Source organism: Lampetra fluviatilis, chromosome 22 (assembly GCF_964198595.1).
Source record: "Lampetra fluviatilis chromosome 22, kcLamFluv1.1, whole genome shotgun sequence".
In the NCBI taxonomy this organism is placed as follows: Eukaryota; Metazoa; Chordata; class Hyperoartia; order Petromyzontiformes; family Petromyzontidae; genus Lampetra; species Lampetra fluviatilis.
The window spans coordinates 10,639,138-10,657,681 of NC_136296.1; the positions used below are offsets into that span (position 1 = coordinate 10,639,138).

Here is an 18,544-nt window from a genome sequence, read left to right on the forward strand (position 1 = left end):
TGGTGCATCGAGAGAGAGAGAGAGATCGTGAGATGGCTCGGCGGGGAGGAGACATCCAGGAAGCAGCGGACCGAGCATGGGCGCCACGGTGGCTAGGAGATGTTAACTATCTTCTTGGTTCTTTCGGTAAAGTCACGTAGAATGGAAATAATAAAATACTAAAAATAAAACATAATAAAATAATTCTCACGACGAATGAATCTCATTCAGACTCGGTCTTCTCGACATCCCTGTTCTTCACCTGAGGACGGCTGCTTGCGTTGTGGCCGAAACGTCGTGAGAATTATTTTATTATGTTTTATTTTTATTATTTTATTATTTCCATTCTACGTGACTTTACCGAAAGAACCAATAAGATGAATCCCTGCAGTCACGAAAGCTTTAAATCGAGATGTTAACTACCTCGCCTGGTATACAGGAGGTCGTGAGTATTGATCCCAACCCTGACGCCTGTTGTATATTTGTAGTTTGCGGTGTCTGTCCTCTCCGTGTTCTCCGGTTTGTCTTTCCACAATGAGAACCGACACGCGCTTCGGGCATTTGGCTGCTTTGAATGTCCACGCGGTAAGCCACTTCGTTGAGCTATCATTTGTGATAGCCAAGTCGCTTCTGAAAGAGGTGCATAGCTCAGTGGGCCTTGCCTGATACAATATAAAAATAGTTTAGTTTTAGTTTAAACCATAATTGACTGATGATAACATTAACGATAATGACAGTTACTTTATTCTCTATTAATTGTAGCTTTGCCGTGGTTAGCAAATGTAGGTACTGTGTATACCACGTGAATGTGAATTCGGTATCTCTGATCAAAGGCACCATCACCACCACCGCACCTTGTGTTGAAATGCATGCGCATAGATCAATTAGCAAAAAAACGCAATTAGAGTATGTTAAAACGCATATTATAATGATAATACTGGAATCATAAATATAAAATGTGCGAATTGGCCGTGCCCTGCCCTGCCCTGCTGAGTGAGAGTTCTCTTGCCTATCGCGCCGTAGTCGTTCGCGAAAATTGACGTGGAACCACAGCTCACGCAAGGTGCTTCGGATGATAATTATCGATCGCCAGTCGTGCCAGCCGTAGCCACGGGCATCGAACTCGTCTCGCGCGGTTGCGCGCTCACCGTTGCGCCACCGCTCCACCACGCGTAATGGTTAATGGAAACAGGATGTTGTTGTTAATGGCCCTATTTTATTCTGAGTTAATTGTTTTTGTTGTTGTCGTCGTCGTCGTTTATCCGAGTTTTAAATTACACGCGCGCATTGCGGTTGAATTTCAACGCATTCAGTTGGGTATACGAGTTGGTAAAAGTTTGTCGAGAAAAGTTATCGCTTTAGGGGGGATTATATTCCACACATTCATTCAAAAGCACGGTCCTAAAATCCATGTATATGCATAGTACATGACAAAAACCCACAACGCAGATCCGTTAATATTTACGCATACACAACCATATGCTATATATGATGTATACATACACTGTATATATAATTGCAATGCATACCATTCAAAGTTAGTAATGGACACATTGTAATAGCCTCTCTTGCGTAAGTGCTGTTATGAAGGCGATGTTTACACACCGCAAAATGTAGTAACTCGAGGCTGTTGTCGATCTATGGGGAGACCCAGGCAAGGTTCAAATAATCGTCAATTATCTTATCCGTGGTTGGGAATCGAACTCGGTTCGCCAGGTTCGTAGCGCGGCGCCCGAACCGCTACACTACCACTCCCCACGATACATATATACACACGCTATACATACACACACACTATACCTACACATACACACACACTATACATATACACATACACACACTATACACACACGCTATACATACACACACACTATACCTACACATACACACACGCTATATATACACACACGCTATACATATACACACACTATACCTACACATACACACACGCTATATATATACACACTATACCTACACATACATACACACACTATACATATACACACACACTATTTAGACAGACAAATGCCTTACTCCAAGAACAATATCGAGTGAATGTGCTGCTCATTGCATTTTTACTTAACCGGTGGACTTTGACGGTCTGAGTAGGGATCAATCCAGCAGTGTATAGAATAGTGATGATGATGATGATGATTAAAACTTTATATGTGGCGCATAACAAAGCCGATGACAAAGATCCCGAGTGTAGCCTTAACAGACTGTTGGGGCAAGTGCTGTTAGCGTGTAGCAAAACCTATGAAGGCCGGCACGGCACACGAGGGGGTGGGTGGCCAACACCACGCCCGGCCGCCTTTGTCTCCCGAGCGGCGATGTTTACTACACACCGCACCAGATACTCATTTGAGACTAAGACCACATGATTATAAGCCACTTTCGTGGCCAGATCGCTTCTGAGAAGGAGCTAATGGCTCAGTGAGCCTTAACTGCTCAAATAAATAAAAAGTAGCTTCGGGTTTTTTTTTCATTTGATCATACTTCACCACTATGGTCAGTGCACGACCAGTTCAGTTATCACTCGCGTGCATGGGAATCGAACTCGGGATCAACCGGGGTTCACAGTGCGCAGTGCCCTCACCGCTGCGCCACCGCTCCACCACGCTTGATGCAGTCTTGCCACTAATGTCACATTGCGATCCGCGGGCTATTTAGCAAATGATGACCGTGTATGCATGGAATGCGGTTAATGCCGTTTGGCCCATAGAGCAACGTTTTGTGTAATTTAACCCACGCGTATTTTTTGTCTTATGGGTTACATTATTTTGGAGTTACATTATATATTACAGATATAATTACAGAAGACGCTGACATTAACTTACGCATTACATTATCAGAGCACACGCACGTGTACCCATAATACATCGCACGTACATTAGGTATTTAATTATGGTAACATTTATCGACCAAACATATCACGTACATTTTTTACTAATTTTCTACACCGCGTGTACTATATAGAATGTTGACTTAAAGCTTTCGTGACTGCAGGAATTCAAAGAATATATAGAATGTGGTGCGTGTGCGTGCGATGTGCCAATGCAGTGTCGAGCGCTTAGCGCACTGCACCACGAACGCCCCCCTCTAGTTCAATTCCCACTCACGATCAATAACAGTGGCGAAATGTTTGAACCGGGTCCTGGGCCTCCGCTAGGTCGACTCAGCCTGAAATTAGTAACTTGGTCCGGTGCGCGTGTGTGTGTGTGGAAACATCGCCACGAGGGAGACAAAGGCGGCCAGGCGTGGTGCTGGTCGTGTTCCGGACCGGTCCTTCATAGGTGGCTCGTCAACAGCACTCGCCCCGACAGCTCCTTAAAGTTGTATGGGGGATCTTTGTCTGCGTGTACGAACGCACCATTCGCGTGTGCGCTCACAAGCGCGCGTCAGCTTTAAGTTCCACGGCAAACACGATGTAAAGCAATCTTAACCTTCGTGTGTTCAAAGGCGAATTTCAAAACCGCTGTACATAACAACAACACACACAGCGGGCGCATGTATCTTACATAGAGCGGAGAGCCTGTTTCACCGTAGGCCCCCATGTAAATCTATGCTTCCCTGGAGGAGTCCATGCGATGCAAATGCAACGTGGATTCATATGTAGGGGTCTCGATGCAGACGGCATCTCAACACCCTTCACAGAATCAATGGGCGCATTTATATACAAAAATAGAGGCCGCGCTTCAAGAACGTGCCGACTTCACATACCTACTACCCATGTGCTGTACAGGCATGCCTATCAACAAATAAATATACCTCTGGCGACAAAGCATAGAAAAAAGACGCTGTACGCACCGCGGAATATACGATAGTTAAAATGCAATACGATGCATTGAACAAGCGAGCGTCACCACACTCCGTTACCCGTATGTCCGAGTGACAACGAAACGCCTCGTCTCGCGGTGTGTATCTCCTATCGGCCTTCCCGGCCCATTTGTGTCAAGCGGGCGAAGAGTTCGACTTTGTTGGGTCTCATCAACAAGCTCGGTTGTGACCGGGACGTTATTCGCTATATCGCTCCCCTTGTGCGCGACTGGCCTCTTCCCCCTCTCTTAAGCGACAAACAACAAAACTTTAAAATCATCGCGCGTTCTTAATATATATACGCAACATAAAACTCGTGATCAACACGAATTGCCAATACGGACGCAAAGGCAAAGATCACCCGTATAGCCTGGAACAGACTGTTGGGGCAAGTGCTGTTAGGGAGCACCTCTGAAGGCCGGCACGGCACACGAGGGAGTGGGTGATCAGCTCCACGCCCGGCCAGTGGCGATGTTTACACACCGAACCAGGTACTCATTCGAGGCTGAGTCGACCTAGGGGAGGCCCAGGACCGTTTCAGATAATCGTCACCGGTGTTGGCCGTGAGCGGGAATAGAACCCAGGTCTCCGGGTTCGTAGTGCAGCGCGCTAACCGCTACACCACCGCTCCCCACACCGCACTACACACACACCAGCACACACACACTATCGCACACACACACTAGCATACACACACTAGCATACACACACTAACATACACACTAACACACACTAACACACACATTAAACACACACACTAGCACACACACTAACACACACACTAACATACACACTAACATACACACACACTAACACACACACTAGCATACACACGAACACACTTGCACACACACTAGCATACACACTAACACACACACTAACACACACACTAGCACACGCGCGCGCGCACACACACACTAATACATACACCAACACACACACTAACACACACACTAACACACACACTAGCACACACACACGAACACACACACACTAACACACACACTAGAACACACATTAACACACACTAACACACACACACTAGTACACACACTAGCACACACACACACTAACACACACACTAGAACACACATTAACACACACTAACACACACACTAGCACACACACTAACACACACACATTAACACACACACACTAGCACACACACTAACACACACACACTAACACACACACACACACTAGCACACACACATGAACACACACACACACTAGCACACACACACTAACACACACTAGCACACACACTAACACACACACTAGCATACACACTAGCACACACACTAACTAGCACACACACTAGCACACACACTAGCAACACACTAGCACACACACACACTAGCACACACACACAAACACTAGCACACACACATGAACACACACACACACTAGCACACACACACTAACACACACTAGCACACACACACTAACACACACTAACTAGCACACACACTAGCACACACACTAGCAACACACTAGCACACACACACACTAGCACACACACACAAACACACACACTAACACTAGCACACACACTAACACACATTAAACACACACACTAGCACACACACACCAACACACACTAACACACACACACTAACACACACACTAGCACACGCACTAACACACACGCTAACACACACACTAGCACACCAACACACACCTTCACACACACCAACACACACTAACACACATCAAACACACACACTAAAACACACACACACTAGCACACACACACACTAACACACACACTAGCACACACACACCAACACGCACTAACACACACACTAACACACACACTCGCACACGCACTAACACACACGCTAACACACACACTAGCACACCAACACACACCTTCACACACACCAACACACACTAACACACATTAAACACACACACGCACTAACTAGCACACACGCACCAACACACACACACTAGCACACCAACACACACCTTCACACATACTAACTAGCACACACACGCGTACACTTACGTCGGAGAGCAGCGAGTATTTGACATTGTCCTGTAATTTCAGAAGCATGACGACTCCGGGGTATGACTCCTGGTCCTCACTGGCGCGGCGAGTGCCCAACTCTCCCTGCGAGCTGCCGCTGATATATTCAAGTTCGCCCCTGGGCTACTCACCCCCCCACTCAGCCCACCCCTCCCCCCGCTCCCCCCCCCACTCACCCCCCCCACTCAGCCCACCCCTCCCCCCGCTCCCCCCCACTCAGCTCACCCCACCCCCCGCTCCCCCCCCCCACTCAGCCCACCCCTCCCGCGCACTCTCCCCACCCTCTCTCCCTCTCCCCACAAACTCTTCTTCTCTTTCCCTCTCTCTCCCTCCCTCTCCTTTACTCTCCCTCCCTCTCTCCACACACTCTCCCTCCCTCTCCCTCCCTCTCCCTCTCCCTCCCTCTCCCTCCCTCTCCCTCCCTCTCCCTCCCTCTCCCTCCCTCTCCCTCCCTCTCCCTCCCTCTCCCTCCCTCTCCCTCCCTCTCCCTCCCTCTCCCTCCCTCTCCCTCCCTCTCCCTCCCTCTCCCTCCCTCTCCCTCCCTCTCCCTCCCTCTCCCTCCCTCTCCCTCCCTCTCCCTCCCTCTCCCTCCCTCTCCCTCCCTCTCCCTCCCTCTCCCTCCCTCTCCCTCCCTCTCCCTCCCTCTCCCTCCCTCTCCCTCCCTCTCCCTCCCTCTCCCTCCCTCTCCCTCCCTCTCCCTCCCTCTCCCTCCCTCTCCCTCCCTCTCCCTCCCTCTCCCTCCCTCTCCCTCCCTCTCCCTCCCTCTCCCTCCCTCTCCCTCCCTCTCCCTCCCTCTCCCTCCCTCTCCCTCCCTCTCCCTCCCTCTCCCTCCCTCTCCCTCCCTCTCCCTCCCTCTCCCTCCCTCTCCCTCCCTCTCCCTCCCTCTCCCTCCCTCTCCCTCCCTCTCCCTCCCTCTCCCTCCCTCTCCCTCCCTCTCCCTCCCTCTCCCTCCCTCTCCCTCCCTCTCCCTCCCTCTCCCTCCCTCTCCCTCCCTCTCCCTCCCTCTCCCTCCCTCTCCCTCCCTCTCCCTCCCTCTCCCTCCCTCTCCCTCCCTCTCCCTCCCTCTCCCCCCCTTTCCCTCCCTCTCCCTCCCTCTCCCTCCCACTCTCCGAGACGATGCGCGTGTCTCCCTCTAGTGGCCGTGAGCGATTCGGGAGCTACGGCTGCGGCCACGTGTTTTTTTTTTGCTCCGAGGTTGATTTCGTGTCATGTGAAGAAGGGCCTTTGCCCGAAACGTCGCTTATTTTCTAGATGTTTTTTTTATTTAAAGGCCACGGTGCTATCGTTGATTCATCTGTTGAGGTTGTTGTTGTTGTTGGTAGTGGTTAAGAGTGCCGCAGGGAGTTGCAATTTGACCCGGGCAACCCAAACTCGAGTTCGATTCCTCGCCACGGCTACCATCGGTGGCGAATGTTATTGAACCGGTCATGGGCCCTCCCCCCTAGGTCGACTCAGCCTTAAATGAGTACCTGGTGCGGTGTGAAATAAACCTCACCGCTGGGGATACAAAGGCGGCCGGGCGTGGTGCTGGACACACATCCGTACCCTCGTGCCTGCCACAATAGGTGCTCGCTAAGAGCCCTTGCCTCAACACTTGCCCCAACAGTCTGTGTCGGCTACGCGGGGGATCTTTGCCTTTGTGCACGCGGTTCGATGTGACTCATTTGATTATTGATTTCGTTCTACGTGGGAGTGGTTCCGCCTAGTCCTGTCAACTCCATCAGAACATTCACCGAGACGCATTTATATTTCTGCACTGTAGAGACCTACACAGATGCTTAGACGTCGAGATTCATAGAAACACATCCGATTAGGCACGGTTGGCTACGTACGGTGCGGAAGAAGTTTGAGGTACATACGTAGAGACACACAGAGACACACAAAGACACACAGACACACACAGAGACACACGGAGATCCATAGACACACACAGAGACACACAGAGATACACAGACACACACAGAGACACACAGAGACACATAAACACACACAGAGACACATAGAGACACACAGAGACACATAGACACACACAGAGACACACAGAGACACACATAGATACATAGACACACAGAGACACACACAGACACACACAGACACACATAGAGACACACAGAGACACAGAGACACACAGAGACACATAGACACACACAGAGACACAAAGACACACACAAAAACACATAGAGACACACACAGAGACACATAGACACACACAGAGATACATAGAGACACACAGAGACACATAGAGACACACAGAGACACACAAAGACACATAGACACACACAGAGATACATAGACACACACAGAGACACATATAGACACATAGAGACACAGAGACACATAGAAACACACAGAGACACATATAGACACACAGAGACACACAGAGACACAGAGACACACACAGAGACACACAGAGACACATAGAAATACACAGAGACACACAGAGACACATAGACACACACAGAGACACATAGAGACACACAGAGACACATAGACACACAGAGACACATAGAGACACACAGAGACACACAGAGACACATTGACACACACAGAGACACATAAAGACACACAGAGACACACAGACACACACAGACACACACAGAGACACACAGAGATACATAGAGACACATAGACACACACAGACACACACAGACACACATAGAGACACACAGAGATACATAGACACACACAGAGATACATAGACACACACACAGAGACACACAAAGACACACAGAGATACACAGAGACACATAGAGACACATAGACACACACAGAGATACATAGACATACACAGAGACACACAGACACACACAGAGACGCATAGACACACACAAAGATACATAGACATGCACAGAGACACACAGACACACAAAGAGACACACAGAGACACACAGAGATACATAGACACACACAGAGATACAAAGAGACACACGGATGGGAGACGTGGTAGGTGCGGAGAATTAAGACAAGGGGGGATTAGCGAAACGATCGTGCAATTTTAAATGTCGAGGGATATCTTCACCATACTTCACCACGCTCATCAATGCGGGTGTATGCAGGAAGGGGGCCCGAGGAATCGTTCATATTATCCCTCGCCGCTGACAGTGGCACGCGAATCGAACTGTTTCCCAATTACCTACACTGCGTTACGAACCCGGCGACCCGAGCTTCGATTCCCAAGCACGGCTAGCATCATTGACGATTATCTGAACCTTTGCTTGGGTCGTCCGTACGTCGGCTCAGCCTCAAATGAGTAGCTGGCGCGGTGTGTAGTAAACATCGTCACTGGGGAGACAAAGGCGGCCGGGCGTGGCTGCTGGCCACCCACCCCCTCGTGTGCCGTGCCGGCCTTCAAGAGGTGGTACTACTCGCTAACACTTGCCACAAAACGTCTGTTAAGGCTACCCGGGGGATCTTTGTCTTGGGGGTGACCTTCAACCAGCAATGTTGTTGATGATAGATGCTACGTTTTTTTTTTAAATAATCGCAGCAGCAGCGAATCGCAAAGCTGAGAAGAGGCTCGCGCCGCACAGATGGACGCAGCAAATTCGCGGGACTATCGCGTTACAAGGCACACAGGGGGTGAACGCGCCTCGCACGGATATTGTTGTCACAACAGCGAGCGAATATAACCTGAAGCACAGCGGCATACGCGGGGTCATTTTAATCCAACTGCCTTGTTGCGTCTCTCAGCGCCGTATGCAGGGTGGCCCATGAGTAAGGACACACAGGGTCATCGTGTTTATATTAACACCGGCATTAGAACATGTTCAACGTCTGTTCTTTAAGTTCATATTGCATCCATCGTTATTGATGTTTACATTTCGTCTTCTTCTTTTTCCAGGTGACATTTACATACATGCCACCATATTCTGGCAATGAAACAGTTTGTGTTAAGATGCTCAAACACCAAATAGAAACGTTTTGCAAAGAATCTTGTCTGCATTAACCACACGAACTTGTGGTGAACACACACACAAACATGCACTGATAATATATTATGCATTGTCGTTGCAAATGATTGGCCTACACCAGAAACAGCTTTCTTTAGGGGCTCGTCTCACCGGTGTGAGACCAGGAAACGCCAAGACGAAGCGCCTTGGATGCAAGACGGTGTATAAATATGAAGATAAGATAAGAAATTTGACTGAATCGAGACAAAACGTCATTGACGAATGTTTAAAGATGACGCCTGTAAACTTAGAGAGAGAGAGAAAAAGTCACAAATTCATTTCAAAAGAGAATTCACGCATTATGCGTTAATGTTAGTCATGGAAGTTCGTTTGAACATGTGTTAAAATAAATTATATAACCCTGTTTGATTTCTTGAAAGAAATGCAATTAGCCCATGTGTCCTGACTTTTGGGCTACCCTATATATCGATAATAATTAGTGTTTGTTATTATTATACTTTTGTTCGCATCATCGGCCTATTGATTGGCCATCCAGACCAAATAACATCATCAAGCGGCAATTGTTTAAGCAAGCAAACCATGGGCCGGTTTCGAGATTCTGGGTCTCATCATCGAGCAGTCGGGTACATTTTAAATACATTACCACGTGTCATTGCACTTGCCCCAACAGTCTGTAAAGGCTATCCGGCAGTGTTTGTCTTCGTGGTGTGTGTGTGTCTGAGGGTACCACAGGTGGTGCATCGGCCAGTCATCTCAATCAGCCGACCCATGGCACCACCTGGGTCTATCCCGTGACCGCCTGCCGGCGGGCGTTCGACACTTCGCGTGGCCTTAACGTGCACCTAGCCTGGCACAAGCGCCGTGGTGACGTCACCACCACTTAGTGGCGGGCGGCGGCGGCGGTGGTGGTGGTAGTGGTTGTTGTTATTGCCGTTTAATAGTTACACCCCTAATATGCTGCTGTGTTCTCAAAACACGATCGCCTATTGTTGTGCAATACAAACATACAGCAGACGAATTCGCGCACGCACGCCTTAGTCACGCCACTAATTACCGATGAACACGATCAAACGCCCGGGCACGTGTAGCCTTTACAGACTGTTGGGGCAAACGAACCTGGAGAACCATCGTACCCATGGCTCTCGCACAATGTCCGTGACGCAGTCATTTTTCGTCTGTTGATGGTGGGCGATGCGTCAATCGACTCATCTCGATTCGAGCTGTACACGATGCACCACCACTACGGTGCGTACCGCGAGCGTTCAGGGTTTCGGCCCAATCGTTTTCGCTGCGTTTCGACATCGCGGAGTATGGCACCGATGTCGGATTGATTGGTACCCCAGTCGCGAAGTTAAATATACTCCTGGCAAAAAATAGTGTCCCAGAAATAAAATATTTTAGTTCCTCGGGCATTCAGTATTATTTGGTACCCCGGGGTACCGCCATGAGGATCAAATGTTGTGTTGTTAGCGAGTAGCAACTACACGGGGGATGGATAGTGGGGGGGCAGAGCCACGCCCCGGTATGGACACACATACACCGCACCGGGTTCTCATTTAAGGCTGCAATAACCTAGGGGAGGACCAGAACCGGTGCAGATAATCTTCAGCGGTGTTGGCCGCGAGCGGGATAGAATCGACCTCGGGTTCGTGAGCGCAGTGCGCTAACCACGTGCGCCACCGCTCCCCACAACGCACTGGACATTAGGCGCGGTTGCTTCGATGTTGTTGTGATGATGAAGCATGTTTTTGTCCAATACCTGTGACATTCTAAACCGGTATTTTGTGGAAACACACGATCAGACTGGTGCTCTTACGGAGACGCGGGGGGGGGGCGAACTCCTCAACCTGCACGGTGACACAATCTCGGCTCTCCGCGAGTCTCCGTGATGCCTCATCCTGCTGCTGACTACGACGACGATGATGCTGCTGCTGCTGCTATTTTGGTCTCGATTAACCGCGTGCGCCTCGCCGTCCAACAACAGAGCAGAGCTCGTATCGTTATTACGACGACGACTAACTACGACTGGATTGCAATTGCGTTGAGACGCAATGAGGGCATGCAAATCATCTCTCTCTCGTCAGAGACAAAGATCACCCGTATAGCCTCAACAGACTGCAGTGGCAAGTGCTGTTGGCGGGCAGCACCTATGAAGGCCCGCACGGCACCGCGCCCCATCGCATTTACTTCCTCTCGCGGCGAGATGTTTACTAATACACACCGCGCCAGGTACTCATTTGAGGCTGAGTTGACCTAGGAGAGGCACAGCACCGGTTCCGATAATCGTCACTGGTGTTGGCGCTGCGCGGGAATCGAGCTCGCACGCGCGAACATGCACACACAAAAAACAAAGATCCCCCATATAGCCTCGACATACTGTTGGGACAAGTGCTGTTCGCGAGCACCTATGAAGGCCGGAACAGCACTCGAGGGGGTGGGTGGCCAGCACATACACACGTAGACACCCACGGACATAACACACAGACACACACATCCTAATATGTGTATATGTAGGTGGGTAGATGTGTATGCGAATGGGTAGGTATGTACGTAATGAAGGTGTGTAATTGCGTAGGCTGACAGGTAGGTGGGTGGGTACGTGTGTATGTACAGTACTAAGTAGCTGGGTAGGAATGTATACACGTGTTAGTGTGTGGATAGGTAAATAGGTAAGTTGGCGGGTAGTTCGCCAAGCAGGTAGATTACACTTTAGGCAGGTGGAGATAGCCAGGTAGGCATGTGGATACTCGGTCGAAGGTGAAGTACTTGCGAACAGAACTTTGCACAACCAACATCGAATATAACCACTGTCAAATACGTCGACGAGCAAACACGTGCGCAGCCTACAGCTTGCACGCAACTCGTCACCATCATCATCACGAACAGCATCGTGGTCGTCGATCACCATGAATCCACTGCTGGATGACTCGATATCCGCTGTCCGTTTGCGGCGTGGCCAATGATTGATGTCCTCAAGGGACTCCTTGAACCGGCCGTTCCCTCGCCAGCCGCGCAAATTATAGCGTAGCGAGTAGCAATTTACAGGCCACGATAGGAGATAATAGGGGTGCGCGCTGCGTACAACCCGCAATTAAACTAAGAACTTTAATGGACTTGTTATAATCACCACATGATCTCTGCCACTCGAGTGAGTACGAGGATACCTGTAATTAAGTTAAGGCTCTGCCGGTGAAATTGCTTTGCTGGGCTCAGCAGTGGGCAAAGTGCCGATTCACAAACATCGATTTTTTTTCTTCTCTCTCTCTCTCTTATTCTTGTTATGCTGACGTCTCCTATCGACTGTTTATCGATTTAAATTGTATCTCTGTCGCTCGATGCATGCATAGATGAATCGATTATTTATGGCACCGATCGTAGTCGTGTAATCGATCATAGCTATGCGATCTCTTTAACGATGCAATGCCACTGCTGATTTCACCGCTTCAGAATGAGAATATGAGTTTATACTGGAGGAATCCGATGAGCTATGAAGCTCTTCTTCACAGGTGCTCAATGAAAGTGTTTTTTTCCCACGCCGGGAGTGATCTGACTCTACTTCACCACGCTATGAACCCGGCGATCTGAGTTTGATTCTTAGACGCGGATAACATCAGTGGCGAAAAACTCTCTTCGTCCAACTCCCACCTCAACAAGCACTTCACCAACGAGCATTGACCAGCGTGGTGAAGTATGCTCAAACATGGGGAAGGTGTTCGCCCGAGATTGGATTGGCAATGGCCTGTGAAATATTACTAAACAATCATTATGCAACAGAGAGAAGCAGAGACGCTCACAAACAACAACAATGACAAAGATCCCCCGTATAGCCTTTAACAGGCTGTTGGGGCAAGTGCTGTTAGCGAGTAGCACCTATGAAGGCCGGCACGGCACACGAGGGGGTGGGTGGCCAGCACCACGCCCGGCCGCCTTTATCTCCCCAGTGACGATGTTTACAGACCGCACCAGGTACCCATTTGAGGCTGAGTCGACCTAGGGGAGGCCCCGGACTGGTTCAGACAATCGTCGCTGGTGTCTGGCGGCCGTGAGCGGGAATCGAACGAACTCGGATCTCTGTCGGATTCGTCGCGCGGCGCTCTAACCACTGCGCCACCGCTCCCCACAAATCCACCGACACACGAACCCTCTCACGTGCACATAACATCGATGACGACGACGATGAGAATAATCACAGTTCCTATGATCACTGTTACATTGTTTTTATAGCTTTATTTTGGTGATTTCGAAAACGTTTTGGTTTAGCCATATTTGTTTGTCGTAGTACAGAATAAGACTGATTTCTTTCATCGAAATGGTTGTTACTGTTTGACTTGCATCCCACTGGGATTTTGCTGTTTTTTCCTGGATTTTTCTGTTGCGCGTAGTCACTTTAAGCTGTTTCTTGTTCATGTTTGTGTTTGTTGCGGTTGCACCCGATTCAAAAGCCGCATGGCTCACGGGGCTCTACCAAATAAATGAAACTGAATTGAAATGACAACCACGCAAGGAGGGAACGTGCGCGCGGGGAGAGACGGAGCGGTGAAACCTGGGACGGATTTATTCTACGTCGCTCGATCGCGGGAGATGGGCGGCGATTTTTCCGCTGCTGGATGACGAAGCAGTTGGGGCGCCGATTCATCGACCGGCAGCGGATGAATCACGGCTCACGATGATCGCGACGACGGTGGTGTCGGTGGTGATGATGACGAACGAACAATGATGATGATAATAATAATAGTCGTAAAGTCCATTGTATAATAGTCGTAAAGTTCATTGCGCCGGCCAATCAGGAGTCCGGAGCCCGCCACACTGTCGGGGCCCTCCAGTGTGGATGGAGAGGTGGAGAGGGGGGGGCGAGGTGGTGGAGAGGGGGGGGGTAGGGGAGAGGGGTGGGGGGCTATCCCTCGCCGTCTTAATTGATCCGCGGCGCCTGCGTTCGAGCTCACGTGCTGGGATTTGTCTCTGCCCTCTCTCTGTGTGTCATTGTCTTTTACCGCCCCCACCCACCCACCCACCCGCCCACCAACCCCCCTCCCCCCCCACACACCCTCCTCGCCCGCTCTGGAAGAGACGGAAGAAAAAAAACGCGACACAAAAAACCCGCGGAGCTCCAGACTCCCCCTGCCACGCCTCGAAGCGAGACGCCGCATTGTCATTCAAAAAGGGGGCCTCTGCCAAAGGTGCGTGGCGCCCCAAAGACAAAGATCCCCCCCCTACCGTATAGCCTGCGGACCTTGGGGCAAGTGCTGTTCGCGAGCAGCAAACCTAGGAAGGCCGCCACGGGGTTGGGTGGCCAGCACCACGCCCGACCGCCTTTGTCTCTCCCCAGTGCCGCGATGCTTACGACAACACCGCAGCAGGTACTCGTCGGTTCAGACAATCGTCGCCGGCGTTGGCCGTGAGCGGGAATCGAACTCGTGTGGCCCCGTTTGTAGCGCAACGCTAACTGTTGCACCACCGCTCCCCGCGTTAGCGCGCCCCGGCCCCCCACAACATTACCGCCCTCCCCCCTCTTCTCCAGAACCATCCACCCACCCACACCTCGCAGCCATTTGACTTCAGAAGAGAACTTGCTTCGCTTGTATTGTCAACTGAGCCACCATCCGCCCCCCACACACACGCACATTTTCCGAGGTTGAAAAAAAAACTCCGTGGTTATTGCCAGCCCTACCGTCAAGGGGGGGGGTGGATATTATACCTTTCCGCTCCTCGCTTGAGCAGATTTTTTTTTAATGAGAAGAGAGAGGGTTCAACAACAAAAAACCCGATATGAATTGCGCGTAAAAGCGGCAGTCGAGTTCATCGGTGATCCAAAGCTACTCGCTCGATTACCCAGCTCGATTATCGTCGCGTGCAATAGCAGCGATGTTGTTGTCGCTCAATAGCTCGATGTCAATGTTGAGCTCCTACTGCTTGCTGCTGCTGCTACTCATGATAGAGGTGTTTTCCTGGGTTTTAGATCGTGTAAATATAAGTGCGCCGTGAAACCCGCCACTACGCGACACAGCCAATCAGTAAGGTTTGTCACGCGAACAGAACGTGCCAGTTCGTTACTAGTACAGCAACGCCGGTGTGCTGGAGAGTAAACCCACAACATTTACAATTCGAGTACGACGTTTCGCCAGTCATTACAACCAGCATCGTCAGGCGACAGCCAGATTTGTGGATAAGTCCGCCCGTTTCGTTCCTTAAATCGAGTCATCAATGCGATGCCAATACTTGTGCGCCCTTCTTGCGCGAAATGGGCTGGCGGGTTTAACCACGCATTCGAGTACGACGTTTCGCGAGTAATTACAACCGGCATCATCAGGCGACGGCCAGATGATGCTGCCGCCGCCGCTGCTGCTGCTGCCGGTCACGACGAGAGGAAGGGCTTCAGCAGAGCAGAGAGAGTGTCCGCTGCTCCTCCTCCGTTGAAGGAACGCGAACCACGGTGGTTTACTGGAGACCCGTGGCTTGGGTTGCATGTCCATAGTCGCACTACCTTGGCTTGTACCTTGAATGTAACTCTACGTGTCTCTGTGTCTCTCGATTAGTCGATGCATCTCTGTGTGCATCTGTGGGTTTACTGGAGATCCGTGGCTTGGGTTGCTTGGCCATAGTCACACTACTGTGGCTTTTCCATTCATGATGGAGATGTGCGCATCTGCCAAGTTGATGTTCTGATATAGTCGATGGTTACACCACCGGTGTCTTCGATGAACGTGAAGGCGGTCAGTCACCTCCTTGTCACTTTTCTATCGCTAATACAACGCAATGCCTCCTGCTCCCGTGAACTTCACTCGTTGATTCATCCACTCATGTTGAGGACTGCCTCGTCTCATCCACCACGCTGTGTTCAACCACCAACACCACACTGCGTTAAACCACGACCACCACCACATTGCAGGTCACTTCTCTCGCATCTCTTTCTGCCTCTTCCATCCCACTGCTCCACTCTGGAATTACCCTCCCATCACCATCATCTCTTTTGCCAAGTTCTCATTACAGTATATAAACTTCGCGCAATTCGCGGAATATGTTAACTTTGCTGTCCATTACAACTTTTAGGTAAAGTCACGTAGGTAAAAAATGAAATTAAAATTAATAAAAATAAAAGAATAAAAATCACGACGTTTCGGAGGCAACACAAGCTTCCGTCTTCAGGTGAACCCGTCACAGCAAAATATCTTGATAAAGATATTTGATACAGATATTTTGCTGTGACGGTTTCACCTGAAGACGGAAGCTTGTGTTGCCTCCGAAACGTCGTGATTTTTATTCTTTTATTTTTATAAATTTTTATTTAATTTTTTACCTACGTGACTTAACAGAAAAAACTAAGAGTATGAATCCTTGCAGTCACGAAAGCTTCAAATCTAGAATCATTACAACTTTAACAATTCTGTTTCTTTGCTGGCCGCTGGGCGTTTTAGCCCATTGAACCTGTCAATAAAAATAATGAGAATTAAAAAAAAGAATTTAACCAAAGGTATGTGATTACCACCCCCCAGTCCAACCAACTCACGATCCCCCTCTCGACCCCGCCCCTCCCCCTCCGCCCCCCTAATCAACATCGCCTCGCCTATCCTTTAACAACACAACCTCATTTGCATATGAGGCGTGTCAGCCAATTTGAATTTCTATGCATGGCCAGGTCAGCTTTTCTCTGTGGCGAAGGTGAGCGTGAAGTGAGCGTGTGTGGGTGTATGTGTGTGTGGGGGTGTGTGTGTGTATGTGGGTGTGTGTGTGTGGGTGTGTGGGTGTGTGTGTGTGGATGTGTGTGGGTGTGTGTGGGTGTGTGTGGGTGTGTGTGGGTGTGTGGGTGTGTGTGGGTGTGTGTGGGTGTGTGGGTGTGTGTGGGTGTGTGTGTGTGTGTGGATGTGTGTGGGTGTGTGTGGGTGTGTGTGTGTAGGTGTGTGTGTGTGGATGTGTGTGGGTGGGTGTGTATGTGTGGGTGTGTGGGGGTGTGTGTGTGTGTGGATGTGTGTGGGTATGTGTGTGGGTGTGTGTGGGTGTGTGTGGGTGTGTGTGTGTGGATGTGTGTGGGTGTGTGTGGGTGTGTGTGGGTGTATGGGTGTGTGTGGGTGTGTGTGTGTGGGTGTGTGTGGGTGTGTGTGTGTCTGGGTGTGTGTGTGGGTGTGTATGTGGGTGGGTGTCTGGGTGTGTGTGGGTGTATGTGGGTGGGTGTGTGTGTGTCTGGGTGTGTGTGTGGGGGTATTGTGGGGAGCGGCGCCGCAGCGGTTAAAATCCGTCGACTCGAGTCATAATCCCACGACAAGAGTCGTGGCACTCTGCGTGTGACCGGCTAACCAGCGGCGTCTGAGATCGGCCTCTGTGGAGGAGGTCGTTCGTGAAGGACAGTCGCCCTCCAGCGACAGCGGAGGAAGTGCAACAGAGCCACGCGCTCACAACCACGAGCAGAGCGCCGTGTGGGTTAAAACGACAAACCCATGGCGCATGAGTCTCGTCACGTGACCTCCTGTCAGCAGCGAGCCTTCGACAATTTGACGCGGTCTCAAAGGGCACCTAGCCTGGCACAAGCGCCGTTGTTACGTCACCCATAGTTTAGTATCGAATAGGGGTTGCTGCGGTTGTTGTTGAGTGATACATTGATTACTCTGTTCGTCTCTGCAGGCGAGTTCAGTATCAGAATCTTTATTTATCCTGGAGAAATCCCCACGGGTTCACCACCATGGCAAATAAAGAATCGATTCGTTACCCCCCCCCCCCCCCCGGGGCAGATAGTGAAACAAAATTAGAGGATTAATGGCAGTTAACGATGGAAAGAAATTCTTCACTCACCCCTCCTTGGAGAACCATGGGAAGA

The 18,544-nt window shown here is 50.2% G+C and overlaps 1 protein-coding gene across 2 annotated transcripts in view; it reads right to left on the reverse strand.

Annotated features, from left to right (window-relative positions):
* LOC144938626 (transcription factor AP-2-alpha-like) overlaps positions 1-18,544 on the reverse strand; it is a 75,052-nt gene that overhangs the window by 32,642 nt on the left and 23,866 nt on the right. The window contains exon 1 of one of the 2 annotated variants that reach the window (XM_078866612.1): positions 5,807-5,890. The exons of the other annotated variant lie outside the window; for it this stretch is intronic. Coding sequence (XP_078722738.1) covers positions 5,807-5,854 — 48 coding nt within the window. The 5' untranslated portion in view covers positions 5,855-5,890. Of the gene's footprint in view, positions 1-5,806; positions 5,891-18,544 lie in introns of those variants that run through there. 2 annotated transcript variants of the gene reach the window in all.